Source organism: Schistocerca nitens, chromosome 2 (assembly GCF_023898315.1).
Source record: "Schistocerca nitens isolate TAMUIC-IGC-003100 chromosome 2, iqSchNite1.1, whole genome shotgun sequence".
Taxonomy (NCBI): Eukaryota; Metazoa; Arthropoda; class Insecta; order Orthoptera; family Acrididae; genus Schistocerca; species Schistocerca nitens.
Window position 1 is genome coordinate 608,757,752 of NC_064615.1, and position 22,276 is coordinate 608,780,027.

The 22,276-nt window shown below is 44.1% G+C and overlaps 1 protein-coding gene across 1 annotated transcript in view; it reads right to left on the reverse strand.

Annotated features, from left to right (window-relative positions):
• LOC126235192 (acyl-coenzyme A thioesterase 9, mitochondrial-like) overlaps nt 1-22,276 on the reverse strand; it is a 156,324-nt gene that overhangs the window by 53,771 nt on the left and 80,277 nt on the right. The window contains exon 4 of the mRNA XM_049943922.1: nt 16,232-16,443. Within this exon, the coding sequence (XP_049799879.1) occupies nt 16,232-16,443 (212 nt within the window). The remainder of the gene's footprint in view (nt 1-16,231; nt 16,444-22,276) is intronic.

Genomic DNA, 22,276 nt, shown 5'->3' on the forward strand with positions numbered 1-22,276 from the left:
TTGAAGAAGAGACTACTCTTCCTAAGGAAGGAAAAATTGTTGGAGAATTAATGGACATCCGTGTTCCAGTTGTTAAATATGAACCAGAATATTCACTCAAACTAGAACAAGAAAGATTGAAAAATCCGAAAATTCCAATTTCTTTCTTTGAACCACAAAACATAGATGATGATGATTAAGTTTGGTTTGTGGGGCGCTCAACTGTGCGGTTATCAGTGCCTGTACAAATTCCCAATCTTTACTTAGTCCAATCTCGCCACGTTTATGAATGAGGATGAAATGATGAGGACAACACAAACACCCAGTCATCTCGAGGCAGGTGAAAATCCCTGACCCCACTGGCAATCGAACCCAGGACACCGTGATATACCATAGAGATTGAATGATTAAGTGGAAAAGGAATTTTGAACTAGATATTACCAATTATAATAATTCTGCAGAATTTGATTTTCCTTACTTTATTTTCGTTATATTCCAATCTAAATAAAAAAAATAATCAGTTAATTTGTTCTTCTTTATTCGATCATGTTAAATTGCAAAATATCTATATAAAGAAAGGAAGGAACCAAGTTTTTCCTTGAGAATTATGGAATCTTGATCCACCAAGTTTATGATGCTTTTCGAGATTTTTAAAAGACTAATACATATAAATAACGATGTTAAAATAAGTCCAGTGAATTTTTTGGAAAATATCCCATCAATATAATAAATACAAATAGAGGAATGAACTTTTTAATTACTCAAGAACAGTGATGAAGATAAATTGGTTCATGTTATCAACTGTGAATGAATTTTAGAATTTTTGTATTATTGACATTTAGCTGATAAATTAATTAGTTTCTTTTATTTTTTAATAAGATGACGTTTCCTTCCATTGGTATTGATAATCACAGTTTAAATAGGAGATACAGTAAATTTAAAAGAATAATGACATTCTATCAAGAATTTTTTTAAAAAACCTCGTGGTTGAACTACATTTATAAAATCAATTACACTTCATGGTTTTATATCGAGTAATCTTAAAAAAGTTCTCTGTGGCAGAAACCCCAAACCTATGACATAGATTTAGTGACTAGATGATTAGAGTGAGCATGTGTTTCTGGTATGCTTTCAATGGTAGGTGTATGATGTATTCTACACTACTGGCCATTAAAACTGCTACACCAAGAAGAAATGCAGATGATAAACGGGTATTCATTGGCCAAATATATTATATTAGAACTGACATGTGATTACATTTGCACGCAATTTGGGTGCATAGATCCTGAGAAATAAGTAACCATAACAACCACCTCTGGCCGTAATAACGGCCTTGATACGCCTGGGATTTGGATGGCGTGTACAGCTACAGCTGCCCATGCAGCTTCAACACGATACCACAGTTCATCAAGAGTAGTGACTGGCGTACTGTGACGAGCCAGTTGCTCGGCCACCATTGACCAGACGTTTTCAATTGGTGAGAGATCTGGAGAATGTGCTGGCCAGGGCAGCAGTCGAACATTTTCTGTATCCAGAAAGGCCCGTACAGGACCTACAACATGCGGTCGTCCATTATCCTGTTGAAATGTAGGGTTTCGCAGGGATCGAATGAAGGGAGAGCCATGGGTCGTAACACATCTGAAATGTAACGTCCACTGTTCAAAGTGCCGTCAATGCGAACAAGAGGTGACCGAGACATGTAACCAATGGAACCCCATACCATCATGTACTTCCAATGTGCGTTCACCGCGATGTCGCCAAACACGGATGCGACCATCATGATGCTGTAAACAGAACCTGGATTCATCCGAAAAAAATGACGTTTTGTCATTCGTGCACCCAGGTTCGTCGTTGAGTACACCATCGCAGGCACTCCTGTCTGTGATGCAGCATCAAGGGTAACTGTAGCCATGGTCTCCGAGCTGATAGTCCATGCTGCTGCAAAACGTCATCGAACTGTTCGTAGATGGTTGTTATCTTGCAAACGTCCCCATCTGTTGACTAAGGGATCGAGACGTGGCTGCACGATCCGCTACAGCCAAGCAGATAAGATGCCTGTCATTTCGACTGCTAGTGATACGAGGCAGTTGGGATCCAGCACGGCGTTCCGTATTACCCTCCTGAATCCACCGATTCCATATTTTGCAAACAGTCATTGGATCTCGACCAACGCGAGCAGCAATGTCGCGATACGATAAACTGCAATCGGGATAGGCTGCAATGCGACCTTGATCAAAGTCGGAAACGTGATGGTACGCATTTCTCCTCCTTACACGAGGCATCACAACAACGTTTCACCAGGCAACGTCGGTCAACTGCTGTTTGTGTATGAGAAATCGGTTGGAAACTTTCCTCATGTCAGCACGTTGCAGGTGTCGCCGCCGGCGCCAACCTTGTGTGAATGCTCTGAAAAGCTAATCATTTGCACATCACAGCATCTTCTTCCTGTCAGTTAATTTTTGCGTCTGTAGCACGTCATCTTCGTGCTGTAGCAATTTTAATGGCCAGTAGTATATGTGCTCAGTTATAAGTGCAGCCTTCAATGCATGGGGTGCCACGCATACAAGACTACCCACTGTAGTTACTAGTTCACGAATCAGCTTACATAGGCGAAGCAGGTGGAACACCAAAAATAGCCACGTGTAGCATATTACAACATGTATAATGACTCTGCTTTGCACTGATATGTTTCATCAATCTATTGACACTGTAATGCATCATCTATTAATAAATTTGAAAAAGTGTTGAAACTGACTTCACTAAGTAAAATAAATTGAGTACCGATACAGAAGATGAAATTCTATCAATTTGTATACTTAACAAAAAAAAAATACAACCTCATCAACTAGAATGGACACTGTCCATCTGAGGACCTCTACAAATGTTCAATTTCTTGCTTCTTTCTGAGTGAAAATTCTCAAGGCAGTTAAGACACAGTGGCTCCTCACATTTAGAACAAACGTATTTAGTCTTTCTTTTGAAAGCATTGTAATTCCATCTATTTGTGCTGTTCATGTCCACTTGTCAAGTAAATATGTGTAGTTTAGTACTGCCACTGTTATGACAAAGATATGTGTACTGTATTCAGTGACTGAAATTAGTGTAATGAACTACCAAAACCGACTGCAAATAAAAATAAACAAGACCCTTAAACTCAGCTGAAGGTGCTATCTGCACTACATAAAAATGGAACAGTTGTTGTCCCATGATCTATAGTAAGACAGACATGCGTAGCAGATACCACTCATCAAACCACAAGAAAGTTCTGTGAACATACGTCCAGAAACAAATACTTTCTGAGCTACAGGCAAGTCTGTTCTATGACAATCATCCGTTCAGTTTCACGGCAGGAGGTACTTCAGGTGTTTACTGGTCATTTTTACACATCATTTACTATCTTTGTCAAAGAATCACGAACTTGTGCGAACACATCTGCCTGCCCTCGAATTTTGCCTCGTGCGTTGGAAACAGAGTCCTGTAGTCTGAGCACATTGTCGACCGGTGTGGAAAATGCCAGTGCCTTCAGATATCCTCATAGGCAAAAATCTGTGAAATCAGGTTAATATGAATGGGGAGATCATGTTACAGATACCAATCTGCCATTTCCTGCATTGAAAAGTAGGACTGTAACTCATGTTACTTTCCTTTGGGAAAGTGGGTGCACTCAGCGACTGTTATGCGGTTTACAAATTATAGAGCGCAGCAATCAGTCGTCCTTTTTTTATAGGTTTTATTACGCAAATCCAGATTTCGGCTAGTGCCTAGCCATTATCAATGCAACATTTTCTAATCTGTGGCTGGCGCCCGAACAACAGGGAACTAACATGCATCGAGATCAGAAAATCTTGCATTGATAATGACTACGCACTAGATAAAATCTGGATTTGCATAATAAAACCTACAAAAAAGGACTACTGATTGCTGTGATCTATAATTTATACAAAAAGGACTCTTAACTGTTTACATTGTTCACAATCCATGGAATTGCTACTCTTGTTGTGGTGTCAACGCTACCTGAAAATGATATGTGGGAAATGGCTTATGTAGGAAACAGCATCACACAATTAAGTACTAATTGCAGGGATAAATCCAACTAATAAGAAATGAGCAATGACCATCAATAGCAAGACAGCCTACAGCATGTTTCCTGAAACAAGCACAATGCTCCATATCGCGACAATTATTTGCTTCTAGGGATATATTTATAGCTCTTTTTTCGAGGTTTGACCAGTACTAATAACAGTACGAATATAAAACACCGTCTTATCAAATGTTTCCTTTCCTTCTTCTGCCTGTACCACGGGATCAGCTTGGTTACTACTGGATATGGCATGATTAGTTTCCTTCCTGTTGCTATCCCATTACTCCCCCCCCCCCTGCTCCACCCCCACCCCTCCACGATCCTGAGGTGGGATGCATGTACCCAAGTGAAAGTGTGCAGACTCTTTCTAAAGGTCTGCGAATGATGTAACTAATGCAGTACTAGGATACCAGCCTAGAGCTCACCCAATCAGACATGGAAAACCAGCATAAAAGCAAATCCACAGTGTCTGGCACACTAGCCCGTCGTCAGGAAATTGAACAGATTTGATCTAGGGTCTGCGCACCTCCCCAAATCCTGGAAGTTGTATGCTAGCATGCATGAGTATTTTGGCAGGTAGATACTGTTTTTGAACACCATGTATAAACTGAATGGCCAAAAATAATTGGAAGGGTAGTTCCATCGCAAGATTTACCACGCAACACCCCCTGATGCTGTGACTATAGTAGAGACAGCACAAGGTGATCCATGACAGCTCACAGCACTGTTACCAGCTTTCAAATACAGAGCGCTAATGGCTTCAGACGAAAACAGGAGCCATTTACAGAGCTGTGACAACACTGAGGCGTTGCCATAGAGACGTTTACCGAATCACGTTACGTTATTGGTTGAGACAGACCCATGAAGCTACCGCGCCCAGCCCGCTGCAACTTTCAGGGATTAACTAGATGCAACATATGGTGCCAGTGTAGACACTACATCTTAGCAGTCTGCTACATACAGGTTTGCAGTGAACACTGCAACATGTCAAGAGTTAACTGACTTTGAACATGGAAAGATAATTGGTGCAAGAATTGTGATATAGCACACCAGATATTACACAAGAATTCGGGTCTCCGACGGCAGCTGTGTCTAGGAACGATTTTCAATATCGCACAGACTGTGGTGGCACACATGGGAATCGCCGCACAGGAAGACCATAAGTGTTTGATGAACAGGCTTCCACAGAAACATACCAGCCAATGCACTGTCTGCTGTAAGATAGAACGCCTCCGACTTGACTGTGGGACGTCAGGAACCCATTTCTTAACAGGAATCTACACAGCCAAATGTACCGCGTAGGCTTTAGCACCCGACGACCAACGCGCGTTCCTTTGCTTACACCTCGACATAGAACGCTATGGTCACTGATGGCGCGTAACAAGGTCCCTGTTTCACCTGCACCGAGTTGATGCATCTGGGAATGTGACGCATTACTCATGAAGTTATGTGCGCTACTGGCCATTAAAATTGCTACACCAAGATGAAATGCAGATAATAAACGGGTATTCATTGGACAAACATATTGTACTAGAACTGACATATGATTACGTTTTCACAAAATTTGGGTGCATAGATCCTCAGAAATCAGAACCCAGAACAACCACCTCTGGCCGTAATAACGGCCTTGATACGCCTGGGCATTGATTCAAACAGAGCTTGGATGGCGTGTATTGGTACAACTGCCCACGCAACTTCAACACGATACCACAGTTCATCAAGAGTACTGACTGGCATATTGTGACGAGCCAGTTGCTCGGCCACCATTGACCAGAAGTTTTCAGTTGGTGAGAGATCTGAAGAATGTGCTGGCCAGGGCAGCAGTCGAACATTTTCTGTATCCAGAAAGGCCCATACAGGACCTGCAACATACGGTTGTGCATTACCCTGCTGAAATGTAGGGTTTCGCAGGGATCGAATGAAGGGTAGAGCCACGGGTCGTAACACATCTGAAATGTAACGTCCACTGTTCAAAGTGCCGTCAATGCGAACAAGAGGTGACCGAGACGTGTAACCAATGGCACACGATACCATCACCTCGGGTGATATGCCAGTATGGCGATGACGAATACAAGCTTCCAATGTGCGTACACCGCTATGGTGCCAAACATGGTTGCGACCATCGTGATGCTGTAAACAGAACCTGAATTAATCCAAAAAAAATGACGTTTTGCCATTCGTGCACCCAGATTCGTCGTTGAGTACACCTTCGCAGGTGCTCCTGTCTGTGATGCAGCGTCAAGGGTAACCGCAGCCATGGTCTCCGAGCTGATAGTCCATGCTGCTGCAAACGTCGACGAACTGTTGGTGCAGATGGTTGTTGTCTCCATCTGTTGACTCAGGAATCGAGACGTGGCTGCACGATCCGTTACAGCCATGCGGATAAGATGCCTGTCATCTCGACTGCTAGTGGCTCAAATGGGTCAAATGGCTCTGAGCACTATGGAACTTAACATCAATGGTCATCAGTCCCCTAGAACGTAGAACTACTTAAACCTAACTAACCTAAGGACATCACACACATCCATGGCCGAGGCAGGATTCGAACCTGCGACCGTAGCAGTCGCGCAGCTCCGGTCTGAGCGCCTAGAACCGCGAGACCACCGCGGCCGGCGACTGCTAGTGATACGAGGCCGTTGGTATCCAGCGCGGCGTTCCGTATTACACTCCTGAACTCACCAATTCCATATTCTCCTAACAGTCATTGGAACTCGACCAACGCGAGCAGCAGTGTCGCGATACGATAAACCGCAATCGTGATAGGCTACAATCCGACCTTTATCAAAGTCGGAAACGTGATGGTATGCATTTCTCTTCCTTACACGAAGCCTCACAACAACGTTTCAGCAGGCAACGCCGGTCAACTGCTGTTTGTGTATGAGAAATCGGTTGTTAACTCTTCTCATGTCAGAACGTTGTAGGTGTTGCCACGGGCGCCAACCTTGTGTGAATGCTCTGGAAAGCTAATCATCTGCATATCACAGCATCTTCTTCCTGTCTGTTAAATTTTTCGTCTGTAGCACGTCATCTTCGTGGTGTAGCAATTTTAATGGCCAGTAGTGTATCTTGCATCCCAATAAAGTTGTCTAGGCAGAAGGTGGCTCAGTCATGGTCTGGACTGTGTTCACGCGGTCGCAGTTAGGCCCTGTTGCCCGGCTGCAGGTACCAGTAACAGATCCACGTTGTGCGGACGTTCTTGCAGCCCATTTGCATCTCTTTCTCGTATTGGAATACCGTGAAGGAGGTGTCATTTTCCAGGAGGAGAATGTGACTCTTCGCCATTCTTTGGCTGTACGCATGTGGCTCGATGAACACTCCAGTGAAATCACGACCGTGGCTTCGCCCCATGGATCACCTCATCTCAACCCACTTGAAAACTTATCGGATGCTGTCGACACCAGTGTACGCTCGATGAACCCAGCACCAACTATACAATAAATACGTGAATCAACGTGCCCCAAACGATTCCAACACCTAACGGTATCCGTGTGTTACCATAGTTTTGTGGTCTCGTGGGGGAGCGACTAGCTCCTGACATCACATCTAGTGCCTTCCCTCAATATTTTAGCCACTCGGTGTATGTATATTAAAACTGTAGATCGCAGCTGTAGCTGTTTTTTCAGGTAAGCATGCATGCCTGAAGGACATTACGTAGATCGTTTAACACAGAGACTGCAAGTAGTATGTAGTATTTACTGTGCATATTAAATGCCTCATTGTGTTCGTAAGTGTGCGGTTTCTCTTTTTAGCTGCCAAAAACGATCCGTAAACTGAGAAATAACACAAGTACGCTGCTTGTTAGGATTTGTTTGTACGTGATGTTGATGACAATATGGTACTGCGGAAGCACATAGAAAGGTCGTGAGCGCTATTGTTTGTACATGCTGGAGTTGTGTAACACTCCATCATAAAACAAACATCATGTGGCCTATAACGTGAAAACATTCAAACCTGAAGAGATCTCTAAACGCACAACAAGTAAGTAATAAATAGTAAAATCCGTGTATGTTTTTGTCGTATCGGCCGCCGCACAGCAGCCGTCAACTCGGCGCGGCGTGCTACAACACGCGCGGCCACAGCGAGTACCGCTGGCGCCGCACACCACTATCGATACGGATTACCCTGGCGGCGCTGCCCTTGCCACCAGAGTGAGCAACCGTATAAGGGCGCCATCTACCAACACTCTGATTGGCCGGACCTGCGGATTTAAGCGAGCTCCCTGAGCCCGTTTAACCAGTTTAATCTTCGCCGATGACTGTGTTACTACCCGGCTGCTGGATTCACGACGACCAAACCGTACTGTGGCCTCCCTGGCTGGAAACTTGCATCACATCGGTATCGACTGGTTGGCAGTGGTTTGGACTTGTATTGTCCACTAGTGACTCTGATTTCTCCTTGGCGCTACAGGCAGCGAAGTGTTGTGTAGTCGAACTTAAGTTTTGTTTTGAGTGACAGAAGGTCAAATAAATTTGGTTATCACGGAATATTTGTTGTGTTATAGTGCGGACATAAGTTTTGTTCCAGTGAGTAAACAAGGTAACAGTCTGTTTTCCTTCAGCATTCCGCTCATGACAGTGACTTCGATATGAAACAAAGAAGCCATGCTCACTTTCGCACATATATTCTCTAACTATCTGTCTCAAGAGCGAGTGCGCTAACCCACGTACACACACACGTACACACAAAGACCATATTTCTGTCTTGGACAATATTAAGCATTATCAACACAAAAAATAGACCCAGATTTAATCTTCGATTCCGATTGAGATTATCGTGAAGTTTCCCTTGGCTATCAGGAAAATACCGAAACTGGTAATCCCCTCCAGAGCAATTCCCGTTGGAAGCCCCGTTTTTGCTGCTCCATCTATATAGACCTTACAGTTGAAAAAAGAAATGCGAATTTATAACCGCCCACCCTGTCGTCTTAGACAAGATGCAAAAGAACAACAGACAAGTAAGTAAACATAGATTTTCTTTTCTCGTTAGATTTATTATTTTTTGCCGATTTGGGTGTTATTTTTTGTCACATTCTGAGCTATTTTTAAAACCTTAGTTTTTCTAGAACTTTTTATTAATGTTGTTTTTCATTGCTTTCCAGCGGAATGTTGAAAAATAAAATATACTTATAATTTACATGATATTCGTTGTACATGATATTCATTGTACTTTTACTTTCGTTGAATTTAGAAGAAAAAAGTGTGTGATAAACACAAATAATTAAAGAAGCAAACATTTCACTGCATGCCTTTCTTCAATTGTAATTTTCTGATAGTAGTTATAATTCTTCTCTTCCGTAGATTTGTCAACAGCTCTGCTAAATATTAATTTCTGTACTTGTTTGCTGGCCGCGGTGGCCTCGCGGTTCTAGGTGCACAGTCCGGAACCGTGCGACTGCTCCGGTCGCAGGTTCGAATCCTGCCTCGGGCATGGATGTGTGTGATGTCCTTAGGTTAGTTAGGTTTAAGTAGTTCTAAGTTATAGGGGACTAATGACCACAGCAGTTGAGTCCCATAGTGCTCAGAGCCATTTGAACCATTTGTACTTGTTTTCCGTATTACGCAAATATAAAAATGTAGCCTTTACCTTTATTGCTCACACTTTTTCATCAAAAAATTCTCTGTGTAAACGCATTTTTGCCTTCAAACAGCTTCCATTATTATATACTAAGATTCATAAGCGAAAAGAAGCACTAGATAGAAAGAAATACAATTGAACAACTAAAGGAAAGGCACACATCTTTTCGGCAGAGCAATCTCATAAACGATCTATGAGCGAAGGAAGCCTGGCTGAGAGCAAATCGCCGGCCGGTGTGGCCGAGTGGTTCTAGGCGCTTCAGTCTGGAACCGCGCGACCGCTACGCTCGCAGGTTGGAATCCTGCCTCGGGCATGGATGTGTGTGATGCCTTAGATTAGTTAGGTTTAAATAATTCTGAGTTCTAGGGGACTGATGACCTCAGATGTTGGGTCCCATAGTGCTCAGAGCCATTTAAACCATTTGAGAGCAATTCCACGCTAAGAGAGTCATACAACAACCAACTTCGAAGTCAACATATTCTTGCCCAGAACGTTAAAAATGCCTAAAGTTCTTTTCTGTTGACGACGCGTATAATGCCACAATTATCTCTCCAGAGAATAATATTTGACGTTGCTGTTCCATTCTTTTGATCATCCCACCGTTTCGTTCCGTTCACGTGACACTTGCTTGTCGATGGCGAGCGGTAATTGAAGATAAGGTGCAGTCGAATCCTTCATTTGTCTAATGAATTGCTTTGACCAAGCAACCATCAATTGTCTAATCTTAGTTTTTATATTAAATGTTTTGTCCCGCAGCATTCAGAGTCTAGTCGCCCATGTAATGCAATGCGGCTAACGTTAATGCTTGCTTTGCGAAACACCCTGTGCTATCATCAAATGGACGATGTCAAATGCCGGTTTTTGGAAGGCGGGAGGAAATAAGGATCCGAGGGCCATCTTTGGATCCATCATGCTGTGAAGGTCGGAGTCGGGTATGGGTGGAGGCTGAGGACAGAGTCAGCATTCTGAAGGGTGTGGCATAGGTCTGGGTCCACCTCTTGAGCAGCGAACAGGGCATTGTAGTCTAAGGGTTAGGTCATGGTGCAGAAGTGGCTAAAGCAGTCTGCCTCAATGTTATCGATGCTGGCAATATGCCAGACGTTGATAGTGAATTTTGTAACGTACTCCTGTATCCTAAACCGCTGAGGTGAGATCTGGCTTACGTTTTCCCTGCAAAAACCAGAAGCGAGGGGGCAATGGCCTGTGAAGGTCGTAAAGACGCTTCTCTCGAATGAATTTCGGACACAGCGAACGGCTTCTTTGACTGCAGCACCTCGCGGTCATATGCACCTTAGTGCCACTGTGCATCAGAGAGCTTGGACGAAAATAAGGCAAGCAGCTGCCTGGCGTTGTCCACGTATTGTTGTAGGACGACCCCAATAGCAGTCTGGCTCGCTATTGCGAGGGTTGCACTAAGATGGGGATGGGCCAAAAGGCGATTTTCTTTCTTTTTTTTAAAAAAAAGAAAAAAAGAAAAAATCTCAGCTCTCGACCATGGCCTGAGTCTAAGGGGCCAGTTTGTTGCCTTTGCTTTGGTTTTTCCGCAACGGAGTGCTGTAGTAAGGGGCTCTTGGGTGGCAAAGGAGTCCTGAAGAGAGCGACGGAAAAAGTTGGCAAGCTGATGAAAGGTCAGAGACCTTTGAAGGTAGTAGTGCATGGAAAGTCTGCTAATGCCTGTACTGTCTTGGGCAGGAGGCGGGAGCTGGACGCAGAGACTAAGTGTCCGAGGAATTCGACATCGCTCATCCCGTAAACGCATTTTGCCGTATTGAGGATCACTCCACCTTTCTGTAGACGGAAAAAATCTTCGCATAGGTGTTGGTGGAATTCATTAGGATCCCTGTAGTAGATGAGTATATCGTCTAGGTAGGCTAAACACCATGGCGTGCCCCAGAGGATGTCCAAAAATCGCTGCCATGTTTGTGCGGCGTTACAAAGGCCAAAAGTCATTAAATTCACTCTCAAACAGGACAAATGTGTGATTATGGCTGTCTTCTTAATGTCCTCCATGGCAACTGGGATTCGTGTGTAAGCTTTAGCGCAGTCTGTCTTACTGGAGATAATAGCTCCCGGGATGGCGTTGTTGTGGGTGCAGAGGAGTGGGACAGGATAGCTGTCAGGGTTGATGGGGGCAAGGAGTTTGTGGTAATCGCTGTAAGGGTGCCAGGAATCGTCCTTCTTGGGGACAAGGTAAAGAGCTGGAGCCCTTTTTTGGAAGGGTGAAGTACGCTGGTAGCGAGCAGCTCTTCAAACTCCTTTTGTGCGATCTTGCACTTGTGAGGGAGGAAGAGGCGGGCATGGCAGAAAACCGGGGGGGGGGGGGGAGGGGTAGTGTCGATGTCGTGCACAGTGTCATGCTGAACAATGTGGAGGGGGAATTCTGCAAGGAGCTGAGCATATGGGCCTGAAACTGTCAGCTGTTTCACGGCGAAACAGGAGGCTGCACGGGAGCTGCAGCGAACAGTCCTATCGGATGTGCCATGGACTAAACAATGCCTGGCTACGTCAAGCAGCGGATTTTAATGAATGAGGAAGTCGGCGTCCCGAATGGGTCGGTAATGTCCGCTACCTGAAGGACCATGGGAGTTCGTCCTAGAAGCCTAGTTCGAGCGAGAGGGTATGACCCTGTAACAAGGGATGACTGAGTTGTTGGTGGCGGTGATGAGGAGGGGAAAGGGGGAGTGGGGACTGCTAGTTTCTCGAGCATATAATGTTTTCTACAATGTTTTCTTGATAAATATTTTAGGTACATTTAAGACTTCCTTAGGCAGCCAAATAATAAAGTTGGCTGGATCATCTAGTCCATAGCTTCAGCATCTTTATTCGAGTGCAGTGGCATCTCTGTTTCGCGAAGTGTACATATTACGTTTCATGTGTGCAGGTGAGTGAGTATGATGGACGTGTGTAGAAAGTAGGGAGTGTGTTGTCTGATGATGGTGAAGATAGGAAGCACATCCCTATGGAAGAGGGACAGAGAGGACCGCTCTGCTCAACATTTGCAGCTAGCAAATGGATCACTGTCAACTGAGCCATATGATTCTGTGACGTCGTCGCGACAAATGTGACTTATTAACCACGATGATTCACGTTGCCTCTCAGTTGCTATCCACTAGACGTGTTATTGTTAGACTGACTCTAGTTGGTCAGTGATCTGCCAGCCCAGGCACCTCATCTGTGCTGCTGCTGTCCTTCTCGCGATATTCTGGCTAGTTGTCGATAGCACTACTGATATGCCGCCGTTAATTAAGGAATTAGACTTTCTCTCGTCGAAAAAAAATAATGTCTAAGAGTCTTTAATCATTAAACATATTTACAATATGAAGACACACAACCACATCGAGATAATCGGCTTGCACATGCGAGCGGCTGACACTCATCACTATTTGCCCTTCAGGCTCCCAGCTCCTAACAGACTGCCACCACAGCACAAACCCCATTTGCATATGACGATGTTCGCGGCGAACACCTTCAAAGAGTACTTTTTAGCACACAGATCCTGAAAGGTGTCTGTATCTTCCGAACCTTCCCTATTAGAAAGTGTACGTCCTGTATGCAAAACTGCATTGTCACAGACTATTACCACCGCACACAGATACACATCTCTGTCTGTGGATCTCTCGCTCTCTCTCTCTCTATTTGCGAAGCTTTATGAATGCTTGGTCAGAACAAGGGAAACGTTGGTAACGCCAAACGCTTCGGCAGAATTTCTTTACTCTGCTGTGAGTCCCATGTAGTAACGTCTGACGAGATCCATCCCGGATGGAGGGTTGAAAAGAAAAAGTTGGTCTGAGTCATTCTGATGTGCATCGCTGTCAGGGTCGGTCGCAGGTAGCCACGTGCAGTCGGCGACATGTTTGTGGGGCATTGGTAATCTTCACTAATCACAGAGTTCAACTCATATTGCACTTGAGCTGAAACGATTTCCTTCGTCAAAATTTGATTGCAATTTACTGATTTCTAACCCACGCCACCCAACGGAGTAAGTGTGTATGTGTGTTATCATCGTGTTGGTTTCTATAACACTCTGTTTCGGGTGATGTATTGTTTCGAAGTAGTAAAGTTTGGAATGAAGTCATACCCATATCCACCTCCAACAAACGTTAAACATAATTTCCAAGCTTTACGAAATTTTTTCTGGCTGACAACCCGCACAAAACTATGAAAGGAAACAGTTTATCGCTTTTTACATTTTCGCTTATATGCTTAACGTTGAATATTTAACACATTAACTCGGTCGTGAAGCTCATTCATACACGGGTGTTCGAGTCTTTAAACAATCGGGGATTTACTGATTGGAGTATGTTCAACAAATAACTGAGGACGTTGGGTGTTCTTGCTACTCTGAAAGGAGGAAGCTGACACAGGAGTGAAGTTGCGGCGGCCCGCACCAAACCATTCAGAAGAAAGGAAAACAAATAAAAGTTAGCCGGCTCAAAGTAGGACTATCGCGCTGAATGTTCTGCACAAACTTAGTTATGTACATACACAGTTCGTGTGTCCCGTGAATCGAGAATCTCGACAATTTTTACCTGTTATCGCAGGTTTCCAAGAATGTTTTAATTGCAATAGTATAAACATGACAAAGTAATGGAGAAGGAAGATGACCACTATTATAATAATCAGTAGTTCTCCATTCAGGATGACCACGCCGCAAAGATGAAAGTCAAACATCAGGCAAGGAATCTACATCTATATCTAAACTCTGCAAACCACCATGAGGTGCATGGCAAACGGTACGTCCCACTGTACCTGTCATTAGGATTTCTTCCCATTCCATTCACATACGGAGTGCAGGAAGAATGACTGACTGAATGCCTCTGCGTGTGCAATAATTATTCTAAAATCTTCTCCTCACTATCCCTATGTGACTAATATGTAGTGGACTGTAGCATATTCCTACAGTCATCGTTTAAGGCCCGTTCTTGAAACTCTGTTAGCAAACGTCCTCGGGATAGTTAATGCCTATCTTCAACAATCCGCCAGTTCAGTTTGTTCAGTATCTCGGTGACACCTTCCCACAGATGAAGCAAACCAGTGACCATACGTGCTGCCCATCTCTGTATACGTTCAGTAGTCCCTGTTAGTCCTATCTGGTCCCACGCACTTGAACAATATTCTAGAACTGGTCGGACGAGTGATTTGTAAGCTACCTCCTTTCTAGACTGATCGCACTTCCCCATTTTTCTGCCAATGAACCGAAGCCTACCACCTGCTTTATCCATAACAGAGCCTTCGTTTCATATCCCTACAAAGCGTTACACCCTGGTATTTGTATGAATTGGCCGATACCAACAGTGGATCATTGATATTATAGTCATAAGATACTAGGTTTTTTTCGTTTTGTGAAGTGCACAGTTTTACACTCCTGAACATTTAAAGCAAGTTGCCAATATTTGCTCAACTTTGAAATCTTATACAGTGTTTTGACATAGCACTTCAATGTGTGTTAAAAAGAGAAAAATCTGAAAATGAAGTCACTGAGAAAAGCTGCAGAAAATTAATAAGGTCACTGATATATGCCATGTTAGTGTCCAGAACAGATATTTCTGTAGTATTCTAAGCAGGTCCCAATCGCATGAAAGTGTTGATTTATGGAATGTTTTAAAATGTATATTGAGTTATACTGCGCGAAACCTAAAACAGTCTGACTTTGTTGCTGACATGACGCGTTTCGAAGTTTATCCATCAGCAGATATCCAGGAGCGATTACTGCACGTAGACATGACGTTTCAAGTTGTATGTGAAACAAAGATTCGCAGACTAGTGAACGGGAAGTACCCTACAGGATTCGATGACAGTTTGCAAATATCAGAATATGAGGCATAAATAGCTGTATCTTTCTACTGTATTAATGTAGAAGCTTCATATGTTTACACCACCAAGCGCCTATATACCTTAGTCCGTAACGTAAATTTCAACTAGATACGTCTACCACTTTCTGAGAAAAATGGATTTTAACAGTCAGACAGACGGACAACAAAGTGATCTTACAAGGGTTCGTTTTTAGCGATTGAGACACGGAACCGTAAGAAGAGGTGCCAGGTTGAGATTCATTGGGAGAGTCCTTAGAAAATGTAGTCCATCAACAAGGGAGGTGGCTTACAAAACACTCGTTCGGCCTATACTTGAGTATTGCTCATCAGTGTGGGATCCGTACCAGAGGAGATAGAGAGGATCCAAAGAAGAGCGGCGCGTTTCGTCACAGGGTTATTTGGTAAGCGTGATAGCGTTACGGAGATGTTTAGCAAACTCAAGTGGCACACTCTGCAAGAGAGGCGCTCTGCATCGCGGTGTAGCTTGCTGTCCAGGTTTCGAGAGGGTGTGTTTCTGGATGAGGTATCGAAATATTGTTTCCCCCTACTTATACCTCCCGAGGAGATCACGAATGTAAAATTAGAGAGATTCGAGCGCGCGCGGAGGCTTTCCGGCAGTCGTTCTTCCCGCGAACCATACGCGAGTGGGACAGGAAAGGGAGATAATGACAGTGGCACGTAAAGTGCCCTCCGCCACACACCGTTGGGTAGCTTGCGGAGTGTAAATGTAGATGTAGAAGAGTGAAGAGGTGATTCGGTGGCGACAGGTAAGCTCAGTACTCACTATGGGGTGCGCGAAGAGGGTGGTGGTGAGGCGGCTCTCGATGAGGCGCTCGCAACCAGCCCGCCGCGGGGTCTCGGGCAGGCAGGCGGGCGAGTGGTCGCCGCCGGCCAGCGTGGCCAGGTAGTTGCTGTGCAGCATCGCGTACTCCTCGCTGGTCGGCGCCTGCAGCAGCGACCGGTCGTCCGCCAGCTCGAAGCGCCGCTGCCTCCTCTCTGCCACACCAGTGTCTTATACATATTTATTTATTTATTTCGTGTTCCATAGATCCATATGGGAACATATCCCTGGATATAGAACGAGTCAAGGTTTTTTACAAATTATTATTTTGTGCCCAGATACATTGATCTTATCATTAGATTAAAGAAACTCTGAACTTTAGCACGAGTGCCTAGGATGTACTCCACACATAATTCTTATTGCTCGCTTCTGTGCATGGAACACTTTTTTTGCTATTGGTTGATTTCCCCAGAATATTATACCATAGGCCATAAGTTGGTGAAAATAGCCAAAATATGCAGTTTTATTGTGCTTATTTCCCTAGTGTCTGAAATTATTCTTAAGGCAAACATTGCTGAGCTTAGCCTTTTGCACAGATCTTGAATATGGTGGTGCCACTTCATTTTGCTATCTATATGCAGACCCAAGAATCTGGAGGACTCAACCTTCAAAATCTCGTGCTCATCCATTTTTAGGTTAATTTCATTAGTAAAATTTGTGTTAGAAGAGAAATGAATGTAATTTGTCTTTTTTAGGTTGACTGTAAGGCCATTGGTTTCAAACCAGTTTGTCAAATCTGCAAAAGCTTTATTTGCAGCCTCATTTGACACATTCCCTGAGAGATTATTAACTGATAAAGTGGTGTCGTCATCAAACATGAGTATTTTCCCATATTCTGTACATAGCGTCACCCCCGCTCAGCTGTTCGCTGCATCACCAACAGGTCAACCCCTTCTGCCCTTGCGTAACACTACCTAACTTGCCAATACTTCGATATTGCTAAAAAGTATGAGAACTACATATACGAGGACTATACCGAAAGTAAGGAACGATAGGTCGCGAAGTGGAAACCACAGTGAAAATCAAAACTGTTTTATTTGCAACAGTTAGCTACTACTTCCAGTTACTTATCTCCATAGTCGCCGATCCGGCGTAGACGTTTGTCGTAGCTTTGTACCAACTTTCCAATACACTCTTTACAGAAGGCAGCCGCCAGTGCTTTCCGCCAGTTCTCTACGCTGGCCTACAGTTCGTTGTCTGTGCCAAAGGATTGGAAAAGGGCACAGGTCATTCCCGTTTTCAAGAAGGGACGTCGAACAGATGTGCAGAACTATAGACCTATATGTCTAACGTCTATCAGTTGTAGAATTTTGGAACACGTATTATGTTCGAGTATAATGACTTTTCTGGAGACTAAAAATCTACTCTGTAGGAATCAGCATGGGTTTCGAAAACGACGATCGTGTGAAACCCAGCTCGCGCTATTCGTCCACGAGACTCAGAGGGCCATAGACACGGGTTCCCAGGTAGATGCAGTGTTTCTTGACTTCCGCAAGGGCTTCGATACAGTTCCCCACAGTCGTTTAATGAGCAAAGTAAGAGCATATGGACTATCAGACCAATTGTGTGACTGGATTGAAGAGTTCCTAGATAACAGAACGCAGCACGTCATTCTCAATGGAGAGAAGTCTTCCGAAGTAAGAGCGATTTCAGGTGTGCCGCGGGGGAGTGTCATAGGACCGTTGCTGTTCACAATATACATAAATGACCTTGTGGATGACATCGGAAGTTCACTGAGGATTTTTGCGGATGATGCTGTGGTATATCGAGAGGTTGTAACAATGGAAAATTGTACTGAAATGCAGGAGGATCTGCAGCGAATTGACGCATGGTGCAGGGAATGGCAATTGAATCTCAATGTAGACAAGTGTAATGTGCTGCGAATACGTAGATCCCTTATCATTTAGCTACAATACAGCAGGTCAGCAACTGGAAGCAGTCAATTCCATAAATTATCTGGGAGTAGGCATTAAGAGTGATTTAAAATGGACTGATCATATAAAGTTGATCGTCGGTAAAGCAGATGCCAGACTGAGATTCAGTGGAAGAATCCTAAGGAAATGCAATCCGAAAACAAATGAAGTAGGTTACAGTACGCTTGTCCGCCCACTGCTTGAATACTGCTCAGCAGTGTGGGATCCGTACCAGATAGGGTTGATAGAAGAGATAGAGAAGATCCAACGGAGAGCAGCGCGCTTCGTTACAGGATCACTTAGCAATCGCGAAAGCATTACGGAGATGATAGATAACTCCAATGGAAGACTCTGCAGGAGAGACGCTCAGTAGCTCGGTACGGGCTTTTGTTGAAGTTTCGAGAACATACCTTCACCGAGGAGTCAAGCAGTATATTGCTCCCTCCTACGTATATCTCGCGAAGAGACCATGAGGATAAAATCAGAGAGATTAGAGCCCACACAGAGGCATACCGACAATCCTTCTTTCCACGAACAATACGAGACTGGAATAGAAGGGAGAACCGATAGAGGTACTCAAGGTACCCTCCGCCACACACCGTCAGGTGGCTTGCGGAGTATGGATGTAGATGTAGATGTTGTCTTCATAGCCAGCGGTTCGTGTGAGCAGAGATGAAACTCAAAGGGAGAAAATTACCGGCTATATTGTGGGTAATCAAACATTTCCAATTGAAAACGATACAGGAGCATCTTCATTGCCCCTGCAGAATGCGGCTGAGAATTGTCTCCAAGAAGAAACCGCACGACAGTTATGTAATGTTGGCTGCATAGCTTCAGGCGAAATTTCTCACCAGGCCCTCGTACTTGGCGGGAGACACTATTGTGCTAGGTATCTTTATGTGCTCCCTGTGTGCTCAGAACTAAGAAAAACGATGTAACGCGATTGACTGGCATACTAGAGATTCTGCCCAACGCACCTGTGCAAAACTTCAACGGATTTTCACTGTGGTTTCCATTTCGCGACCGATCGGTCCTTACTTTTCGAATAACCCTCGTACATCCTAAACTTATTCCCCTCCATCTCTCTCTGCCCATCTTCTTCTCCCTCCTCTCTCTGTCCATCTCCTCCTTCCTTCACTCTCTGGGCATCTCCCCATCCCCACTCTCTACGTCCACGTCCTTCTCTGTCCTCCAACCCCTTTTACTGACCTTGAAGCATTTTTATTATTATTGCAACGAACGAAACCTCTATTCGTAAATTAAATCACTCGTACAAAATGTACAAGGATCAAGAGGGAATAATAAATGTGCAAGACAAAGAACGAAGTGCTCGGATTAAAACCGTTTAAGACAGGAATGTCGTCTTTCGCCCCTGATGTTCTATCTGTACGTCGAAGAAGCAAAGACGGAAATAAAAGAAGAGTTCACGAGCGGGATTAAAATTCTAGGTGAAAGGATATCAATGAAAGGGTTCACTGATGACATTACTATCCTCAGTGAAAGTGAAGAAGAGTTGCAGGGTGTGTTGAATGGAATGAACAATCTAATGAGTACAGAACATGGACTGAGAGTAAATCGAAGAAAGACGAAAGTAGTAAGAAGTAGCAGAAATGAAAACAGCGACAAACTTAACATCAGAAGTGGGTATCACGAAGTAGACGAAGCTAAGGAGGTCTGCTACCAAGGCAGCAAAATTACCCATGACGGACGGAGCAAGGAGAACATAAAAAGCAGACTAGCACTGGCAAAAAGGGCACTCCTGGCCAGGAGAATTCTACTAGTATCAAACATGGGCCTTAATTTGAGGAAGCACTTCCTGAGAATATAAGTTTGGAGCACAGCATTGCATGGTAGTGAAACTTGGACTGTGGGAAAGCCGAAATGGAAGAGAATCGAAGCATTTGAGATGTGGTGCTACAGACGAATGTTCAAAATTGGGTGGACTGAAAAGGTAAGGAGTGAGGAGGTACTGCGCAGAATCAGAGGGGAAAGGAATGTGCGGAAAACACTGATCAGGAGGTCCGCCCCTGGTAGCTGAGTGGTCAGCGCGACAGAACGTCAATCCCAAGGGCCCGGGTTCGATTCCCGGATGAGTTGGAGATCTTCTCCGCTCAGGGACTGGGTGTTGTGTTGTCCTAATCATCATCATTTCATCCCCATCGACGCGCAAGTCGCCGAAGTGGCGTCAAAATCGAAAGACTTGCACCTGGCGAACGGCCTACCCGACGGGAGGCCGTAATTACGCGACATTTTTACTGATAAGGAGAAGGGGCAGGATGATGGGACATCTGGTAAGACATGAGGAAATGATTTCCATGGTACTAGAGGGAACTGTAGAGGGCAAAGTCTTTAGAGGAAGACAGAGATTGGAATACATCCAGCAAATAATTGAGGACGTAGATTGCAAGTGCTACTCTGAGATGATCACTCAAAGAGAAATTACTGGGTAAATCGGTTGGGATTATGCTGTACAGGGTGTAAGAGACACCTCTCCAGCTACTAGATCTCTGAGTGTGATAACTTCAATGACAGTACTCTGCACAGTTTTAATCTGCAGGTGGTTAAAATTACAAAGTTTATAACAATTCAGATACCGTAGTAATATTCTAATCATAAGCTGATAAGTCATAAATACACCTTTCCTCTTTTCTGTAAAGCCCGTGACAAGGAAGAAAATAAAACACAACATTGTTGAGAATGGAATTGTTCTTTGGAATTATACATAAGGAAAAAGAACATACAGAGTGAAGAAAAAATGCCGCACTTGGCGCTCGACATGTGATACCTCATACCGATTCGGGACAAAAGTGTTTCTAGCGACACCTAGTTCCTACAATACGATTAATAGAAATGCGGATTCAAAAGCAAGGTTCTGAAAACGCTGTAACTGTGCGCAGTGTGAACAAGAACAGATAGCACAAACTCTGTAATTTTCCGGAGCTGTCCCTTTAGTCAGTGAGATGAAGCAATGCCTTCGGAAATGGAAATGCATACTCGCCGATCTTCAAGTCACGATCCCGCCAAACTTATTTTTTCAGGTAAAGCAACAAATGCATCCAATTTACAGGGCAGTGGAGCAGGTGTGTTGTGTGACGCTCCCGCGAGTTGCCGCGCTTTCGGGGTTTGGCAGCATGTAATTGCGCTCGACTTGCTATGTTAGTTTCGGACATGGTGTCGCGGACGGAAGGCGTTAGCTGGCACACATCAAGAGCCCGTTTCGGCTGGAGACCGTGTCGAGAAGAAGGCGCGCCAACATCCAGCTTCTGCAACAGCGACGGCCGACAATGAGTGACTGTCGCCACCTCCTCGATCGACGACTTCAAACCTTCAATCAACCAACAAGGAAGACTGGAAGCACGTAAAGGTTTAGAACTGTATGGCAGACCTCAGCTTTTCGAACTGTTAAATTTTTCTCTTTAAATTACAGCAACGTAGCATGACCCTTTCAATATAAATGACAAATCTCAAATCTAATTAGGATTCCTCCCACTACTTATTCTCGCTGACGTAACGACCTGTTCGTAACCAGTACTTTGTTACGAGATTTGCACAATGCAAAATTCGTGTCCAGAACAACCTCAAATCCGAAGATTGTCCTGTCACCAGGTCGCCACGTGTAACCTCACCCTCACTTATCGACCTTAATAACAGTGAAAAATTAAACCGCATGCACCCAATGGAAATTTGGGAAAAGCGATCGTCACCGAAGTTAATCTGTCGGTAAAGAGGGAGGAAAGGGTTACATCTAAATGAAAGGAAAAATTCAAATGAAATTGGTGGAAATTAATTTTGAAAAGGGGGTAAAGTTAATAAAAAAAGTAAATGTGCGGTCGTTACGTTAACAATTAATTGGCGTTAATTAGATATTTGAGATTTGGGGAAAATTACGGTCGCCAGTCCCATGGACAACTACTGTAATAACTGAAAACGAAAGATGAATGCACATATATATACTAAGATGGTATCTGTGCTTTCGGACATGTCCGAAAGAACAGATTCCGTCGGTGACCAAGCAGCTCGTTAAAATGAAATTACAATGAAATGAACAACCTTAGCTGCTTACAGGCTTTGATAT